Source organism: Papio anubis, chromosome 10 (genome assembly GCF_008728515.1).
Source record: "Papio anubis isolate 15944 chromosome 10, Panubis1.0, whole genome shotgun sequence".
Classification (NCBI taxonomy): Eukaryota; Metazoa; Chordata; class Mammalia; order Primates; family Cercopithecidae; genus Papio; species Papio anubis.
In genome coordinates this window covers 126,283,362-126,302,906 of record NC_044985.1, presented here as the reverse complement: position 1 = coordinate 126,302,906, position 19,545 = coordinate 126,283,362, and the positions used below count along the sequence as shown (strand labels likewise).

The window sequence follows — 19,545 nt, the reverse complement described above, 5'->3', positions numbered from 1 at the left end:
GGAAGCCGTCGGAAGGCTGTACTATTGATCTGTGAAGTGTCAGCTGTGGCCCTGGGACCGGCCCTCTGGGACCTGCTGGGAGCATGAGCATTGCCTGTGAGAATGGTCTGCTGAGATCACAGGAGAGAAGGCTCTTTCAGCACCTTGGGGTAGGGATGCTGGGGTGATGAGTGCCCTGCACTCTGGGCTGGGTGTCTGCTACGCAAGCCCACTGTTGCCACAGCCATGCCGGGTGACAGGTCACCCGCACACAGTGGCTTACGAGACGGGCGTCTGCCATCCTGCCAGGGGTGAAGTTCTGCTGATGGGGGAGAGAGGAGCAGGCATGAACACGGGGTGGGGGTTCCACTAAATAGACAGGATCTGGGAGGTCCTAGGAGGCAGGAAGGAGCCACAGGAATTGTGTCCATGCTGCTCACACAGACGAGGGCCCTGAGGGCTCAGCGGGACAGGGTGGCCACAGTGGGGTCTGTCCAGCCTCGGCAGCTGTTCAGAACCATCATCACCTGAGCAGGGCAGAGACAGACCCGTGAGAGCATTTAGATGAAAAGCACGTGGGCGTGATGTAGAGTCGGCCTCACTGCGGCATCCCCCAGGTGGAAGTTTGGTTAGTTGAGGCTGCAGGTTCTCTCCTCATTCTTTCTATTTAGACAGTGCACTGGTGGCAGATGCTGCTGCCTGATAAACTGGTGGGAAGAGTGTCTGGCTGTGCCTGGGAGTGTGATGCTCACTGCACCGTCCGGGCCTCAGCCGCGCCCCCTCCCAGCATCCGCTCACACCTGGACACGAACGTCCCCACACACAGGAGGCCAGTCGCCCACTCTCAACTGCTCCCACTTCTCTTCACATCATTCGTTCACTCCCCATCCTGTATTATTTTTAAGGATTTTCTATTTGATATTCTGTGTAACAGCAATACTGAAAATCATGTTACCTGACACTGTATTTAATATTTATTTATGGCCAGCAAAGTGACATCTCAGTCTGTCTTATCTCCTTTCATATTAAGCAGTAAGTGTGCGGAATGGGAAAGCTGGATGATTTTGTAAGTCAGTTTGAAAAGTCCGCTTGCAGCTCTATGGAAATAACACAATAGGACGTATGCCTGTGCAATCTAACTCTCCAGAAATAACACGATAGCACATATTCCTGTGCACTCTGACTCTCCGCAAAAACACGATAGCACATTTTCCTGTGCACTCTAACTCTCCGGAAATCACACGATAGCACGTATTCCTGTGCACTATAACTCTGTGGAAATAACACGATAGCACGTATTCCTGTGCACTATAACTAACTTCGAACAGAAGTTACTGCATGAAAATCCCAAAACACCTGCTAGTTCTTCCTGGTCCAGCAAGCCCTGGTTCAGGGAAAACAGCTCCATGTACTGGAGCCTCATTTGGAGCCGATGGGGCCTCTGGAGAGCCTCACCCCAGCCCTGCCAGCATCACCACCGAGCAGGCACAGTACCTGGACTACCGAAGGCTGCCCCGTCCCACCGAGCCCACAGCTTCAGGGTGGTGGGGACATGGTGAACTCGGAATTCCAGGGGCCAGGGCCCACGGCTGCCCTTCTTTGGCTGTGCAGTGAGGTCCTTGGTCAGAAGCCATGCCGTGTGGACCCCACGGTGGGGTGGGGCTTTCTGAGTCAGGGATGGCAGTTTTGGCCACAGTGTGGCACACAGGGAAGGCAGATCCATGCCCCAGAGTGTCTGTTCCAGTCAGGACAGAAAAGCTCCCCAGGGAGCTACTGCTCCCTGATGGAAGCCGTGGATGTGACCACCTGCCCCAGGCAGCTGGCCGACCCCAGGGGAATGGTGCCACCTTGGGGCTCTGTGCTGGCCTCTGCTGCCAGCTGATGGCACTCGGTAACCTGTCAGCCTTGGTGGGTGGCGTCCACGGTGCTGAGTCCAGGATCACTGCCTGAAGTTCTGACCACTGAGGGGATTTCGCCTCCCCACTGCCCTCAGGGATGTCTTGGGCAGGGGCTGCGGTGCTGCCATCCCCCACTTCTGGGCGATGCTGGCACATGGCATAGAACCTTCTGGAAAACTGGCCCGAGTCTACTTGTCTTCTGTCAACTGATCTAGGGAATTCTCCATGAGGCCACAGGTACAGGAGACAGACAGCCGCGTGGCAGGAGTGGGGACCAGGGATGCTACTTCCTCACTCGTGCCTTCGGGGCTTACACCACAACCGTGTACACACCACATCCATTTGGTGACGAGAGCAGCTGTGCATGCCGGACTCTATGGCATTGGGGCGTAAGATAAACCCGGCTCATGTGGCAGCTCAGGGCCCATGGTTACATGTGCAGTTTCTACCAGGGCCCAGCAGCAGGCCAAGTTCACACATGAACAACATGATTGCAGGGTTCATGAACACAGCACCAGTCTCTGCCATGTAGGACCTAAGTAGTGTCCCCCAGTAAAGCTTTATAATTTTGTCTGCTTTATCTTGAATACAGTAGCCTCCCCTATCAGTGGAGGAAGGCTGGCAAGATACCCAGTGGGTGCCTGAGGCGGTGACTAGCACCAGCCCCCACTAGGCTCCAATTTTCCTGCACACACACTGACGGCAATGTTTACGTATAGATTAGGCACAGCGAGAGATTACAAACAGATAATAAAACAGAACAATTTTAACTACATACTGTAGTAAAATTTAAGTGAACGTGGTCTCCCTTTTTCTCAGAATCTCTCACTGTACTGTACTGAGCTGTTTGCGGGGCAAGGTTGACCACAGGTAACAAACCTGGGAAGGAGAAACCTCGGGTAATGGGGAGACTACAGCATCTTGAGAGCCGTGTTCTCGTAGACTCTACATTTTCACTGTGGCTGTACGTGATTATTTTAAATTATATTTTTAACCGTTTACGGGTCTAGGGATGTGGTCAATATTGGAATGTTCATTATCGAGCCCACTTCTTCATGAAATCTTTTTGTTTCTAATAATTTGACTTTATTATTAGTTCTTCTTTAAGTGATGGACATTTCTATCACCCTTCCGTGTCTTGAACCTTCCTTTCCTTTCTTCTGTCATCTACAACTTAGAGTTCCTCCATGGCTCAGTGGGAGCCCCGGGGGGCAGGCCTCCCTTTCCAACCCCAGCTCATCTTCCCCATGAAGGCCCATGTCATCTATGGGGTTGATAAGTGTGTTACATGTGAGCGCATGCTAGAATGAGTGTGTCATGTATGAGCGTGGCATGTGTGTGTCATGTTACCATGTCGTGTGAGCATGTCATGTGTGAGCATGTCCGGTATGGGTGTGCTATAGTGTGTCATATGAGTGCATCATGTATGAGCGTGTCGTGTGTGAGCGTGTTGTGTGTCGTGTGTGAGCATGTCGTGTGAGCGTGTCATATGTGAGCGTGTCGTGTGTGAGCGTGTTGTGTGTTGTGTGAGCATGTCGTGTGAGCGTGTCGTGTGTGAGCGTGTCCTGTGTGAGCGTGTCACGCGTGAGCCTGTGCCATAACGAGGTGCTGACCTGATGTGGTGTTTCCCCGCAGATCACTGTGAGGAGCCCCTCGTGTCCACCCTACCCTCGTCGTCCTTCAGCAGCTCCTCCGAGCTGTCCAGCAGCCACAGTCCCAGCTTCGCCAGACTGAACCGGAGAGACGGTAGGTCCACTTCCCATCTCTTATTGATCCATGGTGGAGCTCATACAATTTCAAGAACCAGCATCGCTTTTGCTAAGGGGTCATAAGTAAATTACTCAATGCGCAGAAAATAAAATTCTGAGTATTATTCAAACAGGTTTGCAGGCATGTTTCTGTTAGAAATGTATAGCGTGTAAATGTTCTATCCATAGATCAAGATTGGCAGTGCAGGTTTCTCTCTGTACTGGTCTGTGGAGGGGACTGGGCAGGACAGGGCACGGGTGGCATGTGCCTAAGCACTGAGTATACCCAGTTCCATATGAAAATGTGCACAGGAAATGGCATACACCAGGTTCTATTTATCTTGGAAAACGTATTTTCTATCACAACTATTCAATTTTTTGGGTACACAAGCCACATTGAATTATTCTTCAAGTCGAACAGAACCGGAAGCCGTCATTTCCATCACAGCTGTGGCCATTTCCATCACAGCTGTGGTCATTTCCATCACAGCTGTGGCCAATTCCACGAAACTCGGAGGGTTTAAAACAACTGAGATTCATTCCCTTGCAGTTCCGGGGGTCAGAGTCTGCAGTGGGGCTCACGGCACTAAGGTCAAGGTGTGGGCAGGGCTGGGTCCTTCTGGAGGCACATGGAAGCATCTGTTTCCTCCTTCCCATGCCTGGAGGCACCTGTTCCTTGGCTTATGGTCCCTTCCCCAGCTTCAAACCAGCAATGGCCACGGAGTTTTCTCTCCATCCACCTCTCTAGCCCTGGTTCTTCTATCTTCGTCTTTCCCATTTAAACATGTCTGGGTCAGATGATACTACCTCCTTCCCCCTGGATACCAGGATGGCATCTGGGTCAGATGACACTTCTCCCCACTCCCCGCTGGATACTAGGATAGTGTCCTGGTCAGACGACACTGCTCCCCACTCCCCCCTGGATACCAGGATAGTGTCCTGGTCAGATGACTGGTAGCTTTCATGCCTTGTTGCCACACAAGAGAGCCCCAACCTAGCTTCTTGGGGCAGATGTGGCATCTTCCGTGGGCTAGTGCTCTGCCCTCCACCGAGAGCTAGAAGAGTGGTCTTAAAAAATGCTTGCCAATTAAAAGCAAAGCAAAATTAATCCCTTCTCGCTGTCCAGAGTGCAAATGTGAAACTGCGTTTGTGGCCCTCTGGGCTCATTTTATTCCCATAGTCGAGGCTTCTTCTCTGGGAGTGTGCTGAGCGGTGTGTGCCCCTGCTTAAAGACAAATGCACAAAACTGAGCCCCAAGTTGCTCTGGAGAAAGGAAGGGGTATAAAACATACAGAGACAGGGACGAGAGTGCTGCAATTCTTGCAATGTAGTGCACGAGAGAACATCTGTGCAGATTCCAGGGAGATCCAGCTGGCCCAGTGCTGCTCACATGGGGGGTGCCTGTGCAACCCGGGCCAAGTGGGGAGGACCCAGGACCTTAAGGCCGTGTGGGGAGGACCCCAGTGCCGTGTGGGGAGGAATCTCAGGCCACATGGGGAAGGACCCTAGGGCTGCATGGGGAGGACCCTCAGGCCATGTAGAGGGGACCCCAGGACCCTAAGGCCACATGGGGACGACCCCAGGGCTGTGTGGGGAGGAACCTCAAGCCACGTGGGGAGGACTCTAGGGCCACATTCCACGCTCACTCTCCTGTTTCCTTCTCATTTGTGTGGAGCTGGTGCTCAACACTGGACCACATTTACTACAGTGAACACTGGGTGACACAAAAATACATAATTTGTATTCAATGTTTTGATATTTTACATTTTAATACAGGCAGACTGGTAGATAAATGATGATGTTTCCAAAGTGCTTATTACTGCACAGATGTGCACACATGTGATGACACCTTGTCATTTTATATTTTAAATTACAATTTAAAAATTATTTCACTATATAAGGGATCTTTGGTGAAGAGGTGGCATCAGCTGTGTGAACATAGAGGTCTCTGGCATTTGTGTTGCATACCAGGTAGGAACGGGAGTCCTGGGTTCCTGTGGGAAGTATCTCGCCACGGGTCATGGCTGTGCACTGGGGTTGGCCTCCCACTGTGACTGCCTCGTGGGACAAGCAGTCAGGGATCCCACGGCTTCCCCTGCACAAAAGATTCTAAGCAGAAACAGGGGCCTCCCTGAACCTGGGCTGACACAGCAGCAGGGGCCTCCCTAGGCTCAGGTCGGGACCCCAGCAGGTAAACTCGGCCTGGGACCCCAGCAGGGGCCTCCCTGGACTCGGGCCAGGACCCCAGCAGGGGCCTCCCTGGACTTGGGCCAGGACATTAGCAGGGGCCTCCCTGGACTCGGGCCAGGACATTAGCAGGGGCCTCCCTGGACTCGGGCCAGGACATTAGCAGGGGCCTCCCTGGACTTGGGCCGGGACCCCAGCAGGTAGACTTGGGCCAGGACCTCAACGGGTAGACTCAGGCTGGGACCCCAGCAGAGGCCTCCGTGAACTCCCGCTCTCCTGCGGCTCTGCTTCCCCTCCACTCACAGGTGTCCCAGCCTCAGCTCATGGGCCCCATCTGACGTTTCTTCCTGGGGTGCTGCCCCCACAGGACTGGGCCCCTTAAATGACAGCATCCAGGGAGGCCGAGCTCCAGTATGAGCCCCACACCTGGGACCCCTTGCCCTGCAGCAGTGCTCCCCAACCCTCCCCCACCCCCCACACCCTTGCTGTTGCTTCCTCACCACTCCCTCTGGCAGCCCTGGCAGCCCCGCCTTCACACCTGAGCTCACCCCACCTTCACACCTGAGCCTGCCCCGCCTTCACACCTGAGCCCGGCCTACATTCACCTCAGCCCACCTCACCTTCACACCTGAGCCCGCCGCACAGGATCACAGCCACAGGGCCGACCTGGTGCCATTCTCTGTTCAGAATGCACTCAAAGCAGCTATTCCACGCATGCTAATTTGGCAGTCTTTCTTTTTCTTCAAATGATATTATTTGAGCCCAATTACATCTGAATTTCTAATATCTGTCTCTAAGTGATTAGCTTTATCCCTGAACACAAAGCAAGATGCGATTACAGCCACATTCCTTGGCCAACTGGCTTATCCACACTGTCACAGCAAAGAAAAGGGATATTTTTGTGCCACTGAAACACAACAAAAGGAGAAATAGTTTAGGAAAATTCAGTGTTCATTCTTATATGAGTCCTAATCATTGTACTCATTTAGGAGACACACAATCTTTTTTCTGGAAATAAACTAGAAAAGCCTATACTTCAATCAATTACTCTCAAAGTTTTCACAGCTTATGCAATGAAAGGGGATAACATACTGAAATCACTAAGCTTATCCTCCATGCTTCTGTGTAAATTTAGGAACAGATATACCTCTGGGCTCATTGCTGGCAGGGTGAGGTCGTCAGCCTGAGTGGCTTGAGGATCAGGGTCCGCCACGACAGAAATCATTTTAAGTCTCTATTTTCCCAGAGCTCATAATGAAGCCAGATATCAACCTCAATGAATTTTATTTGCATGTTAATTAAGTTTAAACCAGCCCATTTTAATTATCTCTTACTTGTTAATTCATTGTTTTTGATTGGGCTTTATTCTATTTTTCTCCCTCTTGATAGCCTGTAGCCCTCAAGAAAGAATTGCAAATTGAGAGTGAGTTATCAGAGGCCGCAGGGCATTCTGGTGTTTTCGCATTTCTCATTGGGTTGGGATTGGGCTGTGAATGATGGCTGCATGAGTGATCTGGGCACTAACGAGGACACCAATAAAACATAAATTACTCAGCATCAGGAGCACGTAAAAACATTAGGTTTCCACAGCCATGCTGGGACCTCACGGTGAGAGAAGGAACGGGCAGAAAGCCAGCAATGCTCCAAGCACAGCATCTTCCCTGTGGACGGAATCCACTCCAAGACCCCAGGGGGTGCCTGGAATCTTGGGTGGCACCAACACAGAACACGCTGCTGCTTGTATGCACAGATCTACCATCAAGTTTAAATACAAAGTGGGCAGAATAACAGACTAACAACAAAACTAATAATAACATAGAACTATAACAAAATATTGTAATACAAGTTATGTGAACGTGGTCTCTCTCCCTGAAAATATCTCATTATATGGCAGGCCCCTTCTTGAGACGCTCACATGCCCATCTCCTGAGAGAGATGAGTGACCACACACGCTGAGCCATGGGCCACACGACACGTTTCCCTCTGTGGTGGTCCCCGGTCCCTATGCCCTCTGCAGCCATGGGCCATGTGGCACCTTTCCTTCTGTCCTGTCCCGGGTCCTCACACTCTCTGCAGCTGTGAGCCACGTGACACTTCCTCTGTCCCACCCCAGGTCTTCACGCTCTCTGCAGCCGTGGACCACGTGGCACCTTTCCCTCTGTCCTGCCCCAGGTCTTCTCACACTCTGCAGCCGTGGACCACGTGGCACCTTTCCCTCTGTTCTGCCCTGGGTCTTCATGCTCTCTGCAGCCGTGGGCCACGTGACACTTCCCTCTGTGGTAGTCCCAGGTCCACACGCTGTGATGGTGTTGGTGGTCCGGCCTCAGCAGCAGGCAGTGTCCATGACTAATGGTCACCCAGACGGCTGAATACACTGGATGAGGGGGTGATTCACATTGAGGCCAACTTCACCAGGCTTCTTAGAGCAGGGTGAGATTTAAACTCGTGAAATACTATTCCTGAAGTTGCTGTCGACCTCAGGGGGCTGAAACTGCAAAGAGCGAAACCTAGGATGAGGGGTACCGCCGTGGACAGCTCCTGTGTCTGTGTCTCCAGGGTGGGGCAGGGGTTCAGGATGTGAGGGTGGCTGTGCCTGGGTCACAGAGGGCAGGCGGCAGCAGTGTAGGGCACTTCACTGTCCCCAGGGGAGAGGAGAGAGGCTCTGAGGTCCTCTCTCACCCGGAATGCTGCTCTGGTGGGCTTCGAAGCCACCATGCTCTCAGCAAAGAGACTTGCTCAGTTTCCTTGGTAGAGGGAATTCAGTGGCCCACGAGAGACTTCATAGCTAAAGAAGAATATAACAGTCAGCCAGTGTCAGTGATAACTCCAGCAATGCTACAGCGGCACAACTGACTCCCATCTTTTAGTCACTGCTTCTGTGTGTGGAGTTTAGGTATAGCTTGAATTTTAATGTATCTCTTTAAATAAAATGTGTGTTGGTCTTTTACCATACACGATGTAGTCAATTAGGCAGTCCCCATGAACTACTAAAAGCGAGATAATTTGGGGGCGGAAAATCAGGCCTTGGAATGCACAGGTGGTTGCTGGAACGACAGTGCGGTCTGCATCCATGAGACCCTCTGCACTCATGTGCATCAGCAACAAGAGAAAGACCCCCCTCCCATCGCAGTAGGAATGCAGGGTGGCCTCTCTCAGGGCCATGGGAGGCTGAGCAGGGACCATGGGGATCCCCTTCCACCTGGCGGCATCAGCTGCACATGCCTTTCCCTCTAGTGTCCCAGGAAGGCAGTTACATAAGCGGTTTAAATGAGGTTTAAATAAGAAGGATATTCATAATAAATTACTTGTAATACCTAGAACCAGGGATATAAAGCTGAGTAAAACATGGCAATCGGTAAATGCCAATACTGAAGTGGCAGCACTGTAAGAATTATCTGACAAAGACCTCAGGGCAGCCATCTTAAAGTTCTTCCATAAACAATTTAAAACATGTTTGAAACAAATAAAAATAAAAACAGTTCAGTAAAGGAATGGAAGATATAAAATAATGACCAAATAAAATTATAGAAACAAAAAATAAAATAGCTGAAATTAAAAACAAACAAATCCCAAACCAAACCAAACACACACACACACAAACCTCATTAGTGGTTTCAATAGCAGAATGGACAGGAAGAAGAAAGAATCAGTGAACTGGAAGGTAGAACAATAGAAATAGAAGTTTATCAGTCTGAACAAGAGACAGAAAATAGGATGACAATGATGATAAAAACAAAAACCAGAGACTCAGGGATCTGTGGGGAACATAATCAGGAAATCTATAACAAGAGATTCAGGGATCTTGGGGGGATGTAATAAGAAATCTATAACCAGAGACTCAGGGATCTGTGGGGCTGTAATAAGGAAATCTAACACTTGTGGCATCAGATTCCTGAAAGGAGCAGAGGAAAAGGGTGGGGTTGTAAAGTAGTTGAAAACTTTGTGGCTGAAAACTTTACACATGTTCCCAAAGACATAAATCCACAGATTCTAACACCCAAGTGAACGCCCACAACAGGATTAGACCAAAGAACTTCCTACAAGACACATCATAGTAAAATGCATAAAAACTCATGACAGACAAAAGCCATGATTGAATGGAGCAAGAGAGAAATGACACCTTCCTCACAGAGGAACAATAATTGACATGGGAGTGGATTTGTCACTGGAAGCTGCAAAGATCAGAACAAAGTGGCACAACATTTTTAGGGCTGAAAGAAACGAACTGTCAACCCAGGTTGACATTCTCAGAAGAAGAAAAGCGAAGAGGCTTTGCCACCAACAAACCTACTACCAGAAGTTCTCTAAACAAAAAGGGAATGAGAAGGGCTATTGGCACATCACTGTTACAGACTGAATTATGTCCCCTCAGGAAGCTACGCTTAAGTCTGATATGGTTTGGCTCTGTGCATCCCCCCAAATCTCATGTCGAATTCTAATCCCCAATGTTGGAGGAGGATGACACCTTCCCAAGATGGAGGTGACTGGGTCCCGGGGGGACTTTCCTTTTGCTTTTCTCACGATAGTGAGTGAGCTCTCAGGAGATCTGGCTGTTTAGACATGTGTGGCACCTCCCCCTTCATGCTCTCTCTCCTGTTGGCCATGTGAGGACATGCTTGCTTTCCTTTCACCTCTGCCACGAGTGTAAGTTTCCCAAGGCCTCCCAGCCATGCTTCCTGTATAGCCTGTGGAACCAAGAGGCAATTAAACCTCTTTTCTTTATAAATTACCCAGTCCCAGGTATTTCTTTATAGCAGTCGGAGAATGGACAGATACAAAGCCCTAGCTCCTCCTATGTGTGAATGTGACCTTATTTGGAAATAGGGTCTTCACAGATGAAATAAGGTCATACTGAGTAGAGTAGGTGTTAAATCCCATATGATTGCTGCTATGGTTAGAAGAAAGTGATTTGGAAACTGACAGACAGGGAGGACACCGGGTGACAACAGAAGCTAAGATTGGCATCACCAAGGCATGCCAGGGATCGATACCCAACACCAAAAGTCAGGCGGGGGCCAGGAGGAATTCTCGCCTATGGGCTTCAGGGAAGATGTGTCTTCCTGGCACCTTGACTTTGGACTTCTGGCTTCTACATCTAAGAGACAATGCACTTCTCCTGTTTTGAGCCATCCAGTTTGGTGCTTTGTTATGAAGCCTAGATAACTAATATGACCCTGAAGGAAGAAAAATACAGCAGCAAAAAAATACGATCATTTTTAGCTCATAAGCATGACGATTGGACACTCATGCACACGTGTGAGATGTGTCACCCTCCAACCTTGTGACGTTAGCACATTATTTATCTGACATGAACTTAAAAAAAATGAATAAATACTCATTGATGGTTAAAGTGGTTCTGATGTGGTTCTAAATATCTGTTGGGATGATATCTAAGACAGCTCTGTTATATATTGGGAAGGCAATATAGAACCGAGAAAGAGATAAGGTTTCTACATTGTAATCAAACTGGTCATGTGATGATGTCGTTAGACTGTGATTTTATATATTCTATACTGTATTATTTATATATAATTTATATGTATATAGATTGTAATATCTAGAGCAATCACTATAAAAAGATGAAGGAAAAACACAAATATACAAAAATAAGCCAAAAGACAATGTTAAAAATTGCTTCTTGCCATAGAATGTAGAAAAAAACAAGGAAATGAAAAGCAGAGCAAAAAAAATAAAAGAACCAGAAAACAAAAAAACAAACTGCTGTACTTAATCTCTAGCATAACAATAATGACATAAAATGTAAGGAGACTAACACACTAATTAAGAAACAGATATTTGAAAAATAGATTTAAAAACATGGCCCAATTTTATGCAATTTACAAAATGCTTACTTCAAATATCATGACATATACGGGTTGAAAGTCAAAGGATGGGAAAAGAAATGTCATGCAAACATTAATCAAAAGAAAGCAGGAGTTGCTATATTGATATCAAAAAAAGTAGACTTAAGAGCAGGTAAAATTACCAAATACAGAAAGGAACTTTATACAGTGATGTTTAAAATGTTAACCTCAAAACAATATATACCAATAATAATTGTGTATGCTAACTGTGCACCAAATACCAGACCTGCACAGATGTGAAGCAGAAACCAATAGAGGTGAAGGGACAAATAGAGGAATCTCAAAGTATAAGTCTTAGAACTTGAGGCCCCTCTCCCAACAGTTTTTAGAACAACCACACAGAAAATCATCAAGGACACAGAACTGACCTGTGCCATCAACCAGCTGTATCTAAGTGGTCATTCTAGAACACTCCACATTTCAACGACAGAATACACACTCTTAACTGCACATGAAACATTCTCCAGGAAGATCACACACTGACATGTAAGAAACCTGACTAAAGTTAAAAGTAATGAAAGCACACAAGTGTCTTCTGTGACTACAGTGGAATTACTAGGCATCAGCAGCAGAAGGACATACGGGGAATTAATCACTATGTATCAATTAAGCAACAAAAAATCAGGAAGTAAATTAGTTTTCTAATTTTGAGATGAAGAAAAAATCACAACATACAAAAATTGAATGTAATTATCGAATGTAGTCAAAGCATTACTAAGAGGGAAATTTATAGCTCTAAATGCATATGTCTAAAACATAAGAAGGATATTAAGTCAATGCTCTAACACTCTAGGAACCTAGAAAAAGAAGAACTAACCCAAAGAGACAAAAGAATGAAATCATAGGGTTGTGTGTAAATTCATGATATAGAGACTAGAAAATAATATAAAGAGAAGGAAATAAAACACCAAACGGTTATTTAAAAATGTTTTAAAAACTGACAAACCTACAGGTGACTCAAGAAAAAAAGGAAATCTGAACATATCACAAAAAAGAGATTAAAATAGTAATTATGAAATTCCCACAAACTAAAACTCAGGACCTGACTGCTTCATGCCTACATTTACCAAACATATAAAGATGAACTCACACGAATCTTTCAAAACTGTTACCAAATAACAGAGAGGAAGGGACGCTCCTCCACGCATTGCATGAGGCCAATATTACTGAAATACCAAAGTCATACAAAGACCTCACAGGAAAACTACAAATGAATATCTCTTAAGAATATGGATGCGAAAACTCTCGATTAAATATCAGAACACTGAATCCAGCAGTATGCATAAGGAATTATACACCATGACTAAGTAGGGCTTATCTCAGAAATGCAAGATTTGTTTAATATCCAGAAGTAAATCAATGTAATGCATCGTATTAACAGAATAAATGACAAATGCATAATATCAATAGATGCACAAAAAGCATTTAACAGAATCCCACATTCTTTCATGATAGATAATGAACCAACTAGAAACAGATTCAAACTTCAATAACTTTTTAACGATATCTACAAAAACCAACAGCTAACATCACACTTAATGGTGAAAGACAGAAGCTTCCCCCTTAGAGCAACCACAAGACAAGATTGCCTGCTCTCGCCAATTTTATTTGGTATTGTACTAGAGCAGCGGTCTGTCCCCAACCCCTGTTCTGGTCCATGGCCTGTTGGGACCCAGGGCACACAGCAGGAGGTGAGCAGCTGGTGAGTGAGTGAAGCTTCATCTGTATTTATAGCTGCTCCTCAGTGCTCCCATTACTGCCCACCTCCTGTCAGATCAGTGACTGGATTAGATTCTCATAGGAGTGGGAACCCTATCATGAACTGTGCATGCCAGAGATCTAGGTGGCGCATTCCTTATGAGAATCTAATGCCTGATGATCTGTCACTGTCTCCCATCACCCCCAGATGGGACCCTCTAGTTGCAGGAAAACAAGTTCAGGGCTCCTACTGAGTCCACATTATGGTGAGTTGTATAATTTTTTCATTATATATTACAATATATAATAACAATAAAGTGCACAACAAATGTAATGTGCTTGAACCATCCCAAAACCACTCCTTCCACCTCCAGTTCATGGAAAAATTGTCTTTTACAAAACCGGTCCCTGGTGCCAAAAAGGTTGGGAACCACTGTACTAGAGGTTCTCACCAGGAAAACTGGACAAGAACATTAGGAAGAAGGCATCAATATTACAAAGGAAGAAGTAACATTTTCTCTATTTGTAGATGACATGATCTTGTATGCAGACAGTCTTCAGGATTCACAAACACACACAAAGCTACTATAGCTAATATACAAGTTCAGCAAGTTTTCAGGTTACAAGAGCAAAACATAAAAATCAATTGGATTTCTGTACTTCAGAAATAAAAATTCAAAATAAAATTAAGAAAAATTTTTGTTTTATGCTCACAAAGCATAAAATCTCTTGGAATACATTTTGTTTTTTTTTTTTTCTTTTTTTTTTTTTGAGACGGAGTCTCGCTCTGTCGCCCAGGCTGGAGTGCAGTGGCCGGATCTCAGCTCACTGCAAGCTCCACCTCCCGGGTTCCCGCCATTCTCCTGCCTCAGCCTCCCGAGTAGCTGGGACCACAGGCGCCGCCACCACGCCCGGCTAGTTTTTTGTATTTTTTAGTAGAGACGGGGTTTCACCGTGTTAGCCAGGATGGTCTCGATCTCCTGACCTCGTGATCCACCCGTCTCGGCCTCCCAAAGTGCTGGGATTACAGGCTTGAGCCACCGCGCCCGGCCCGGAATACATTTTATAAAAGAGGCACAAATTTTATACACTGAAAAACACAAAACATTGTTAAGAAAAACTAAAGAAAAAGTAAATGGAAAGACAGATCATTCATTTATTAGAAGACATTTTTTAAAACGGTGCTATTTCTCCAAATGAACCCACAGGAAATGAAATCCCTTTCAAAATTCCACTGACCTTTTTTTTTCACAAATTAACAAGCGGATCCTAAAGTTTATTTCAAAGTGCAAATGACCCTCAATAAAATACAAAACAACACTGAGAAAGAACAAATTCAGGGGACTGTCTTAGTTTAGGCTTCTATAACAGAGTACCATAGACTTGGTGGCTTATCAATGACAGAAACTTATTTCTCTCAATTCTGGAGGTGTGAACTCTGAGATCAGGGTGTCCACACGGTCAGGCTCTGGCAAAGACCTTCCAGGCTGCAGGCTCCTCTTCTCGTATTCCCACCTGGAGGAGAGGCGGGCAGGGAGCTCTCTGTGTCACTTTTCAAAGGGCATTAATCCCACCCCTAGGGCTCTGCCCTCCTGAGCTCATCACCTCCATAGATCCCACCTCCTGGCACTACCACGTTAGGGGTTAAGATCTCAACACAGGAATTTGAGGGACACGAACCCCTCAAACACCCGAATGGGCCATTGCAAGGACTCCCATTTGCTGGTTCCAAGCTGACTCCAAAGCTCCAGTCATCTCTGTAATCCCAGCACTTTGGGAGGCTAAGGCGGGTGGATCACAAGGTCAGGAAATCGAGACCATTCTGGCTAACACGGTGAAACCCCATCTCAACTAAAAATACAAAAGCAAAATTATTCAGGCGTAGTGGCAGGCGCCTGTAGTCCCAGCTACTCGCGAGGCTGAGGTGGGAGAATGGCATGAACCCAGGAGGCAGAGGTTGCAGTGAGCCCAGATCGCACCACTGCACTCCATCCTGGGGGACAGAGAGACACTCCGTCTCAAAAAAAAAAAAAAAAAGCTCCTGTCATCAGGACACATATTGTCATAGGAACAAACATGCAGATCAGTGGAATCAAGTGTGTGGTCCAGAATAACTCCTCACCTTTCCGGCAAATTGATTTTTCAAGAAGGGGTCCAAGAAAGTCCAGTGGTGGAAAGAATGGGATAACTGGATAGCCACATGCAAAAGAGTGAGATTGGTTACTCACGCACCCCAGACACAGAAAGTAACTCAGAATAACTCACAGGCGTAAACGTAAGAGATGAAAATATACAACTCTTAACAGAACATATCCACGAAACTTCATGGCTTTGCTTTAGGCAATGGCTTCTTAGACATGACATTAAAAGCACAAGCAACCAAAGAAAAAAAGACGGGCCAGGCGCGGTGGCTCAAGCCTGTAATCCCAGCACTTTGGGAGGCAGAGACGGGCCAATCACAAGGTCAGGAGATCGAGACCATCCTGGCTAACCTGGTGAAACCCCGTCTCTACTAAAAAATACAAAAACTAGCCGGGCGAGGTGGCGGGCGCCTGTAGTCCCAGCTACTCGGGAGGCTGAGGCAGGAGAATGGCGTAAACCCGGGAAGCGGAGCTTGCAGTGAGCTGAGATCCGGCCACTGCACTCCAGCCTGGGTGACAGAGCAAGACTCCGTCTCAAAAAAAAAAAAAAGAAAGAAAGAAAAGCCGCTATATTTATTTAAAAATAATAAACTTTTTGTTTCAAAGGACATTAAAAAAGTGAAAGGAAAACTTACAGAATGGAAGAAAATATTTGCAAATCATATATCTAAGATAATTGTAACCTGAATATTTTAAAAACTCTGACAACAATAAAATATAAATAATTCTATAGTAGTCAAAATACCGCATTTCTCCAAAAATGATTTACAAGCGGCCAATAAGCACACTGAAAAATTATCAACATCAATAGTTACTGGGGATATGAGAATCAAAACCACAAGACGCCATTTCACACCCCCTAAAACGGCCATCATCTGAGAGACAGAAATAAGAAGCGCCAGGGAGGTGTGAGGAACGGAGCTCTCCTCCACTGCCTGTGGGAATGTGAGATGCTGATGTGGCAAACAGTTTGACCTCAACGTTCACAGTCAGAGTCACCGAAGCCTAGTATTAACGTGAATCAACAATTCAAATTTTTATAAAATATTTTTGCAGTTTATTTGGCACATCAAGTAAAACTTTAAAAATTAATTAATATCAATCATAAGGTTGTTAAAATAGAACCATTTGTAGTGCCCAGAACAAAGGAGTTACTTGCACTTTCAATAACAATGCATAAAAAACCGCTTCGGGAAATCCGAGTGTTTATCTCACAAGTGAAATCAGGTATGGCTTCTCAACCATCCCCACAGCCCATCAACAGTTCCAGCAGTGGCTAGTTTCTGAACGCTGGAAGCAAGACTGGCTAATTTATAAAGAAAAGAGGTTTCATTGCCTCACCGTTCTGCAGGCTGCAGAGGAAACAGCTGCTTCTGCTTCTGGGGCGGCCTCAGGAAACTCCCAATCATGGCGGAAGGTGAAGCGAGCGGGTGGTCACGTGGCCAGAGAGCGCGAGCCGCACGCTTGTAAAAACCAAGTCTCGCGAGAACTCACTACCAAGAGCACTGCACCGAGGGCGCGATGCTAAACCGTCCATGAAAAATCCACTTCCACGATCCCGTCACCTCCTCCCAGGGACACAGAACCAAACCACATCACAAGCAAATTGATGTTGGGCTTGTGCGGTGAACGCACGTGGTCACAGCTGAGTCAGGTGTTTGCATGAGAATTGAGAACCGTTTTCCTCTGCAGTAACCTCCCTGCTGACTAACTACATGGGGGCTCCTGTGTGCTGAGTCCCTGGCAGGTTCGAGTTTGGGCCACTCCGTGTTCTCTAGAGACAGCGCGTGTATGCGGCAAGTGGTCACTCACACTCAGGACCTGCTTCACCGGCAGGTTCAGCTCAGCTTTGATCCTCATATGATGGTTATTTTGCAACATTAGGAAAAAACAGTTTCTGTAGTGATTTTTTCTCTTCCAATCTAGATAAACACCAGGCTACTATAAATGTGATGGAATTTTAAACACCAGGGAAAAAGAACCAGCTACTTGGGGGTTTCTCTTTTCCTCCAGGCACATGGAGCCATTCTTATCCTGAAATCTGAGATCCCTTCAGATACTCCCAGAGTAAAAGTAAAAGGAACCATTGTACCAACAGCTAAGATGACCATCGCCTGGGTATTTAACACTTAAGTTTTTACTAAAAGTGGTCTTCCTGTAAATCTGAAATGCATTTAGTATTGCAGAAATAATCACATTGTTGAACTTTGCAGAGATAATCACATTGTTGAACTTTGAAGAACAAAAATTTTTGAGATTTTGAAATACAACATTAATAGGTTTTAAATGTTCTATGGTTCTTGTCTTTCACTGTCACTCTGTCTCCATATTCTGATGCTTTGACATGTTATGGTTGTGAGGCAGGGAAGGCAAGCCTCAAAATTGGGGCTTAGCTCAGAAACGTTCTTGGCTTTGCCCAGGAAAGAATTCCAGGGTGGCCAGTGGTGGCAGGTGGTGGCTGTGCACAACAGCAGCAGAGGTCCTGCTTGCTCCTCATGGAGCAGGGCTACCCCATGGGCAGTGCACCCAGAGCAGCAGCTCAGAGGCATTTCTGCACTCCTATTTATACCCACTTTTAATTACCTGCAAATCAAGGAGCAGTTTATGCAGAACTTTCTAGAAAATAAGTGGTAACTTCTGGGTCTTTGGGTTGTTGCCATGTAAAGGGGCATGGCAGGTGTTGCCATGGCAATTGTAAAGTGACATGGCTCTGGAGGGTGTGTCTAAGGGAGACTTTTGTCTCTTCCCTGCTTTAGCTAGTCCTCAATCTGGTCCAGGGTTCAAGCCCCCCTTCCAGAGTCAAGTCGGGCCCACTACCTTAGTTGCAAGAATCTCTCTCTTCTCTTCTCTCCTCTCCTCTCCTTCTCAATCTCTTTCTCTCTCTCTCTCCCCTACTAATTAAAGATTATGAATGGTTTGAAAACACTCTTTTCTGTAAGGAAGAGGACAGAGGACTCTAGCTGTAAATGTCTATGTACCCAAGAGTGAAATGTTCACCTATTTTCCTAATATTGTTTAAATTAACACCTTTAACTTCACAAATGCATGTGCTCCTGTGATTACCTCACCAATAAGGCAATTCAGTACACTCCTCCCCCTAGAAAGTGGCCCCACCCTGTGCATGCTGCCCCCACGCATGGCCCCCAACTCAGGACAGTCACTGCCCTGGCCTCCTCCTCCTTAGCACGGCTGCTCCTGCTGTTGAACATTCTGGAATCTTCTGTTAGGTCCTCTTTTGAATGTGGGTTCTGTCACTCAACCCAATGATTTTGATATTTCTGCACTTTTTGGCGTTACTTGTTCCTATTTTCTGAGCACTGTTCTCTTGTATGAATACATCACGATCTGTGTATCTGTTCTCCAGCTGAAGAGCGTTGGTGTGGTTTTCAGTGTGGGATGTTAGGAACGAAGCTGCTCTGAGCACCGCTCCACAGGTCTCGTGCGCACTTATGCTTTCGTGTCTCTTGTATGAATACGTCGCGACTTGTGTGTCTCTTCTCTAGCTGAGGAGCGTTGGTGTGGTTTTCAATGTGGGATGTTAGGAATGAAGCTGCTCTGAGCACCACTCCACAGGTCTCGTGCGCACTTATGCTTTTGTGTCTCTTGGGTAGATACTTGGAAATGGCCTTGCTGGGTAATTCAGTGGGTTAATGGTAAATATTTTAAGAAACTGCTGAAGTGTTTTATGAGGTTTTTTTGCATTTCCACCAGCAGCGTATGAGAGTTTTAAGTGGCTGATATCATCTCACCCCTGGTTTGATTAGTCATCTTAGACATTCCAGTAGACCTACTGGGGCATCTGGTTTTAATTCTCTTTTGTAGTCTCCTGTTGTATAAAGCTGTCAGGAACTATTTCATGGCTCGTTCTGCCTGTATTTATCTTTTTTGGAAAAGAGTTTGTGCAACACTTACGGTGTTTTCACCACACTGGGTTGTTGGGTTTTTTGCTTTGGAATTATTGAGTGCTGGGAGTTCTCTGTATATTCAGATATGTGAGTTGCAGCTAAAGATATTTTCGCTCAGTGTGTTG

General features: G+C 46.4%; 1 protein-coding gene, 1 long non-coding RNA gene and 1 other non-coding gene across 3 annotated transcripts in view; 2 read left to right on the top strand and 1 right to left on the bottom strand.

Moving 5' to 3' along the window:
• Positions 1-16,927, bottom strand: part of LOC103876652 — a 28,567-nt gene extending 11,640 nt beyond the window's left edge. The window contains exon 1 of the long non-coding RNA XR_635959.4: positions 16,857-16,927. This is a non-coding gene — a long non-coding RNA (uncharacterized LOC103876652). The remainder of the gene's footprint in view (positions 1-16,856) is intronic.
• LOC101026611 (contactin-associated protein-like 4) overlaps positions 1-19,545 on the top strand; it is a 200,551-nt gene that overhangs the window by 36,786 nt on the left and 144,220 nt on the right. Inside the window, exon 2 of the mRNA XM_003908211.5 lies at positions 3,513-3,623. Within this exon, the coding sequence (XP_003908260.3) occupies positions 3,513-3,623 (111 nt within the window). The remainder of the gene's footprint in view (positions 1-3,512; positions 3,624-19,545) is intronic.
• On the top strand, positions 11,022-11,121 carry LOC116269342. Its single transcript, XR_004176815.1, has one exon. It is a non-coding gene; the product is annotated as a small nucleolar RNA U13 (small nucleolar RNA).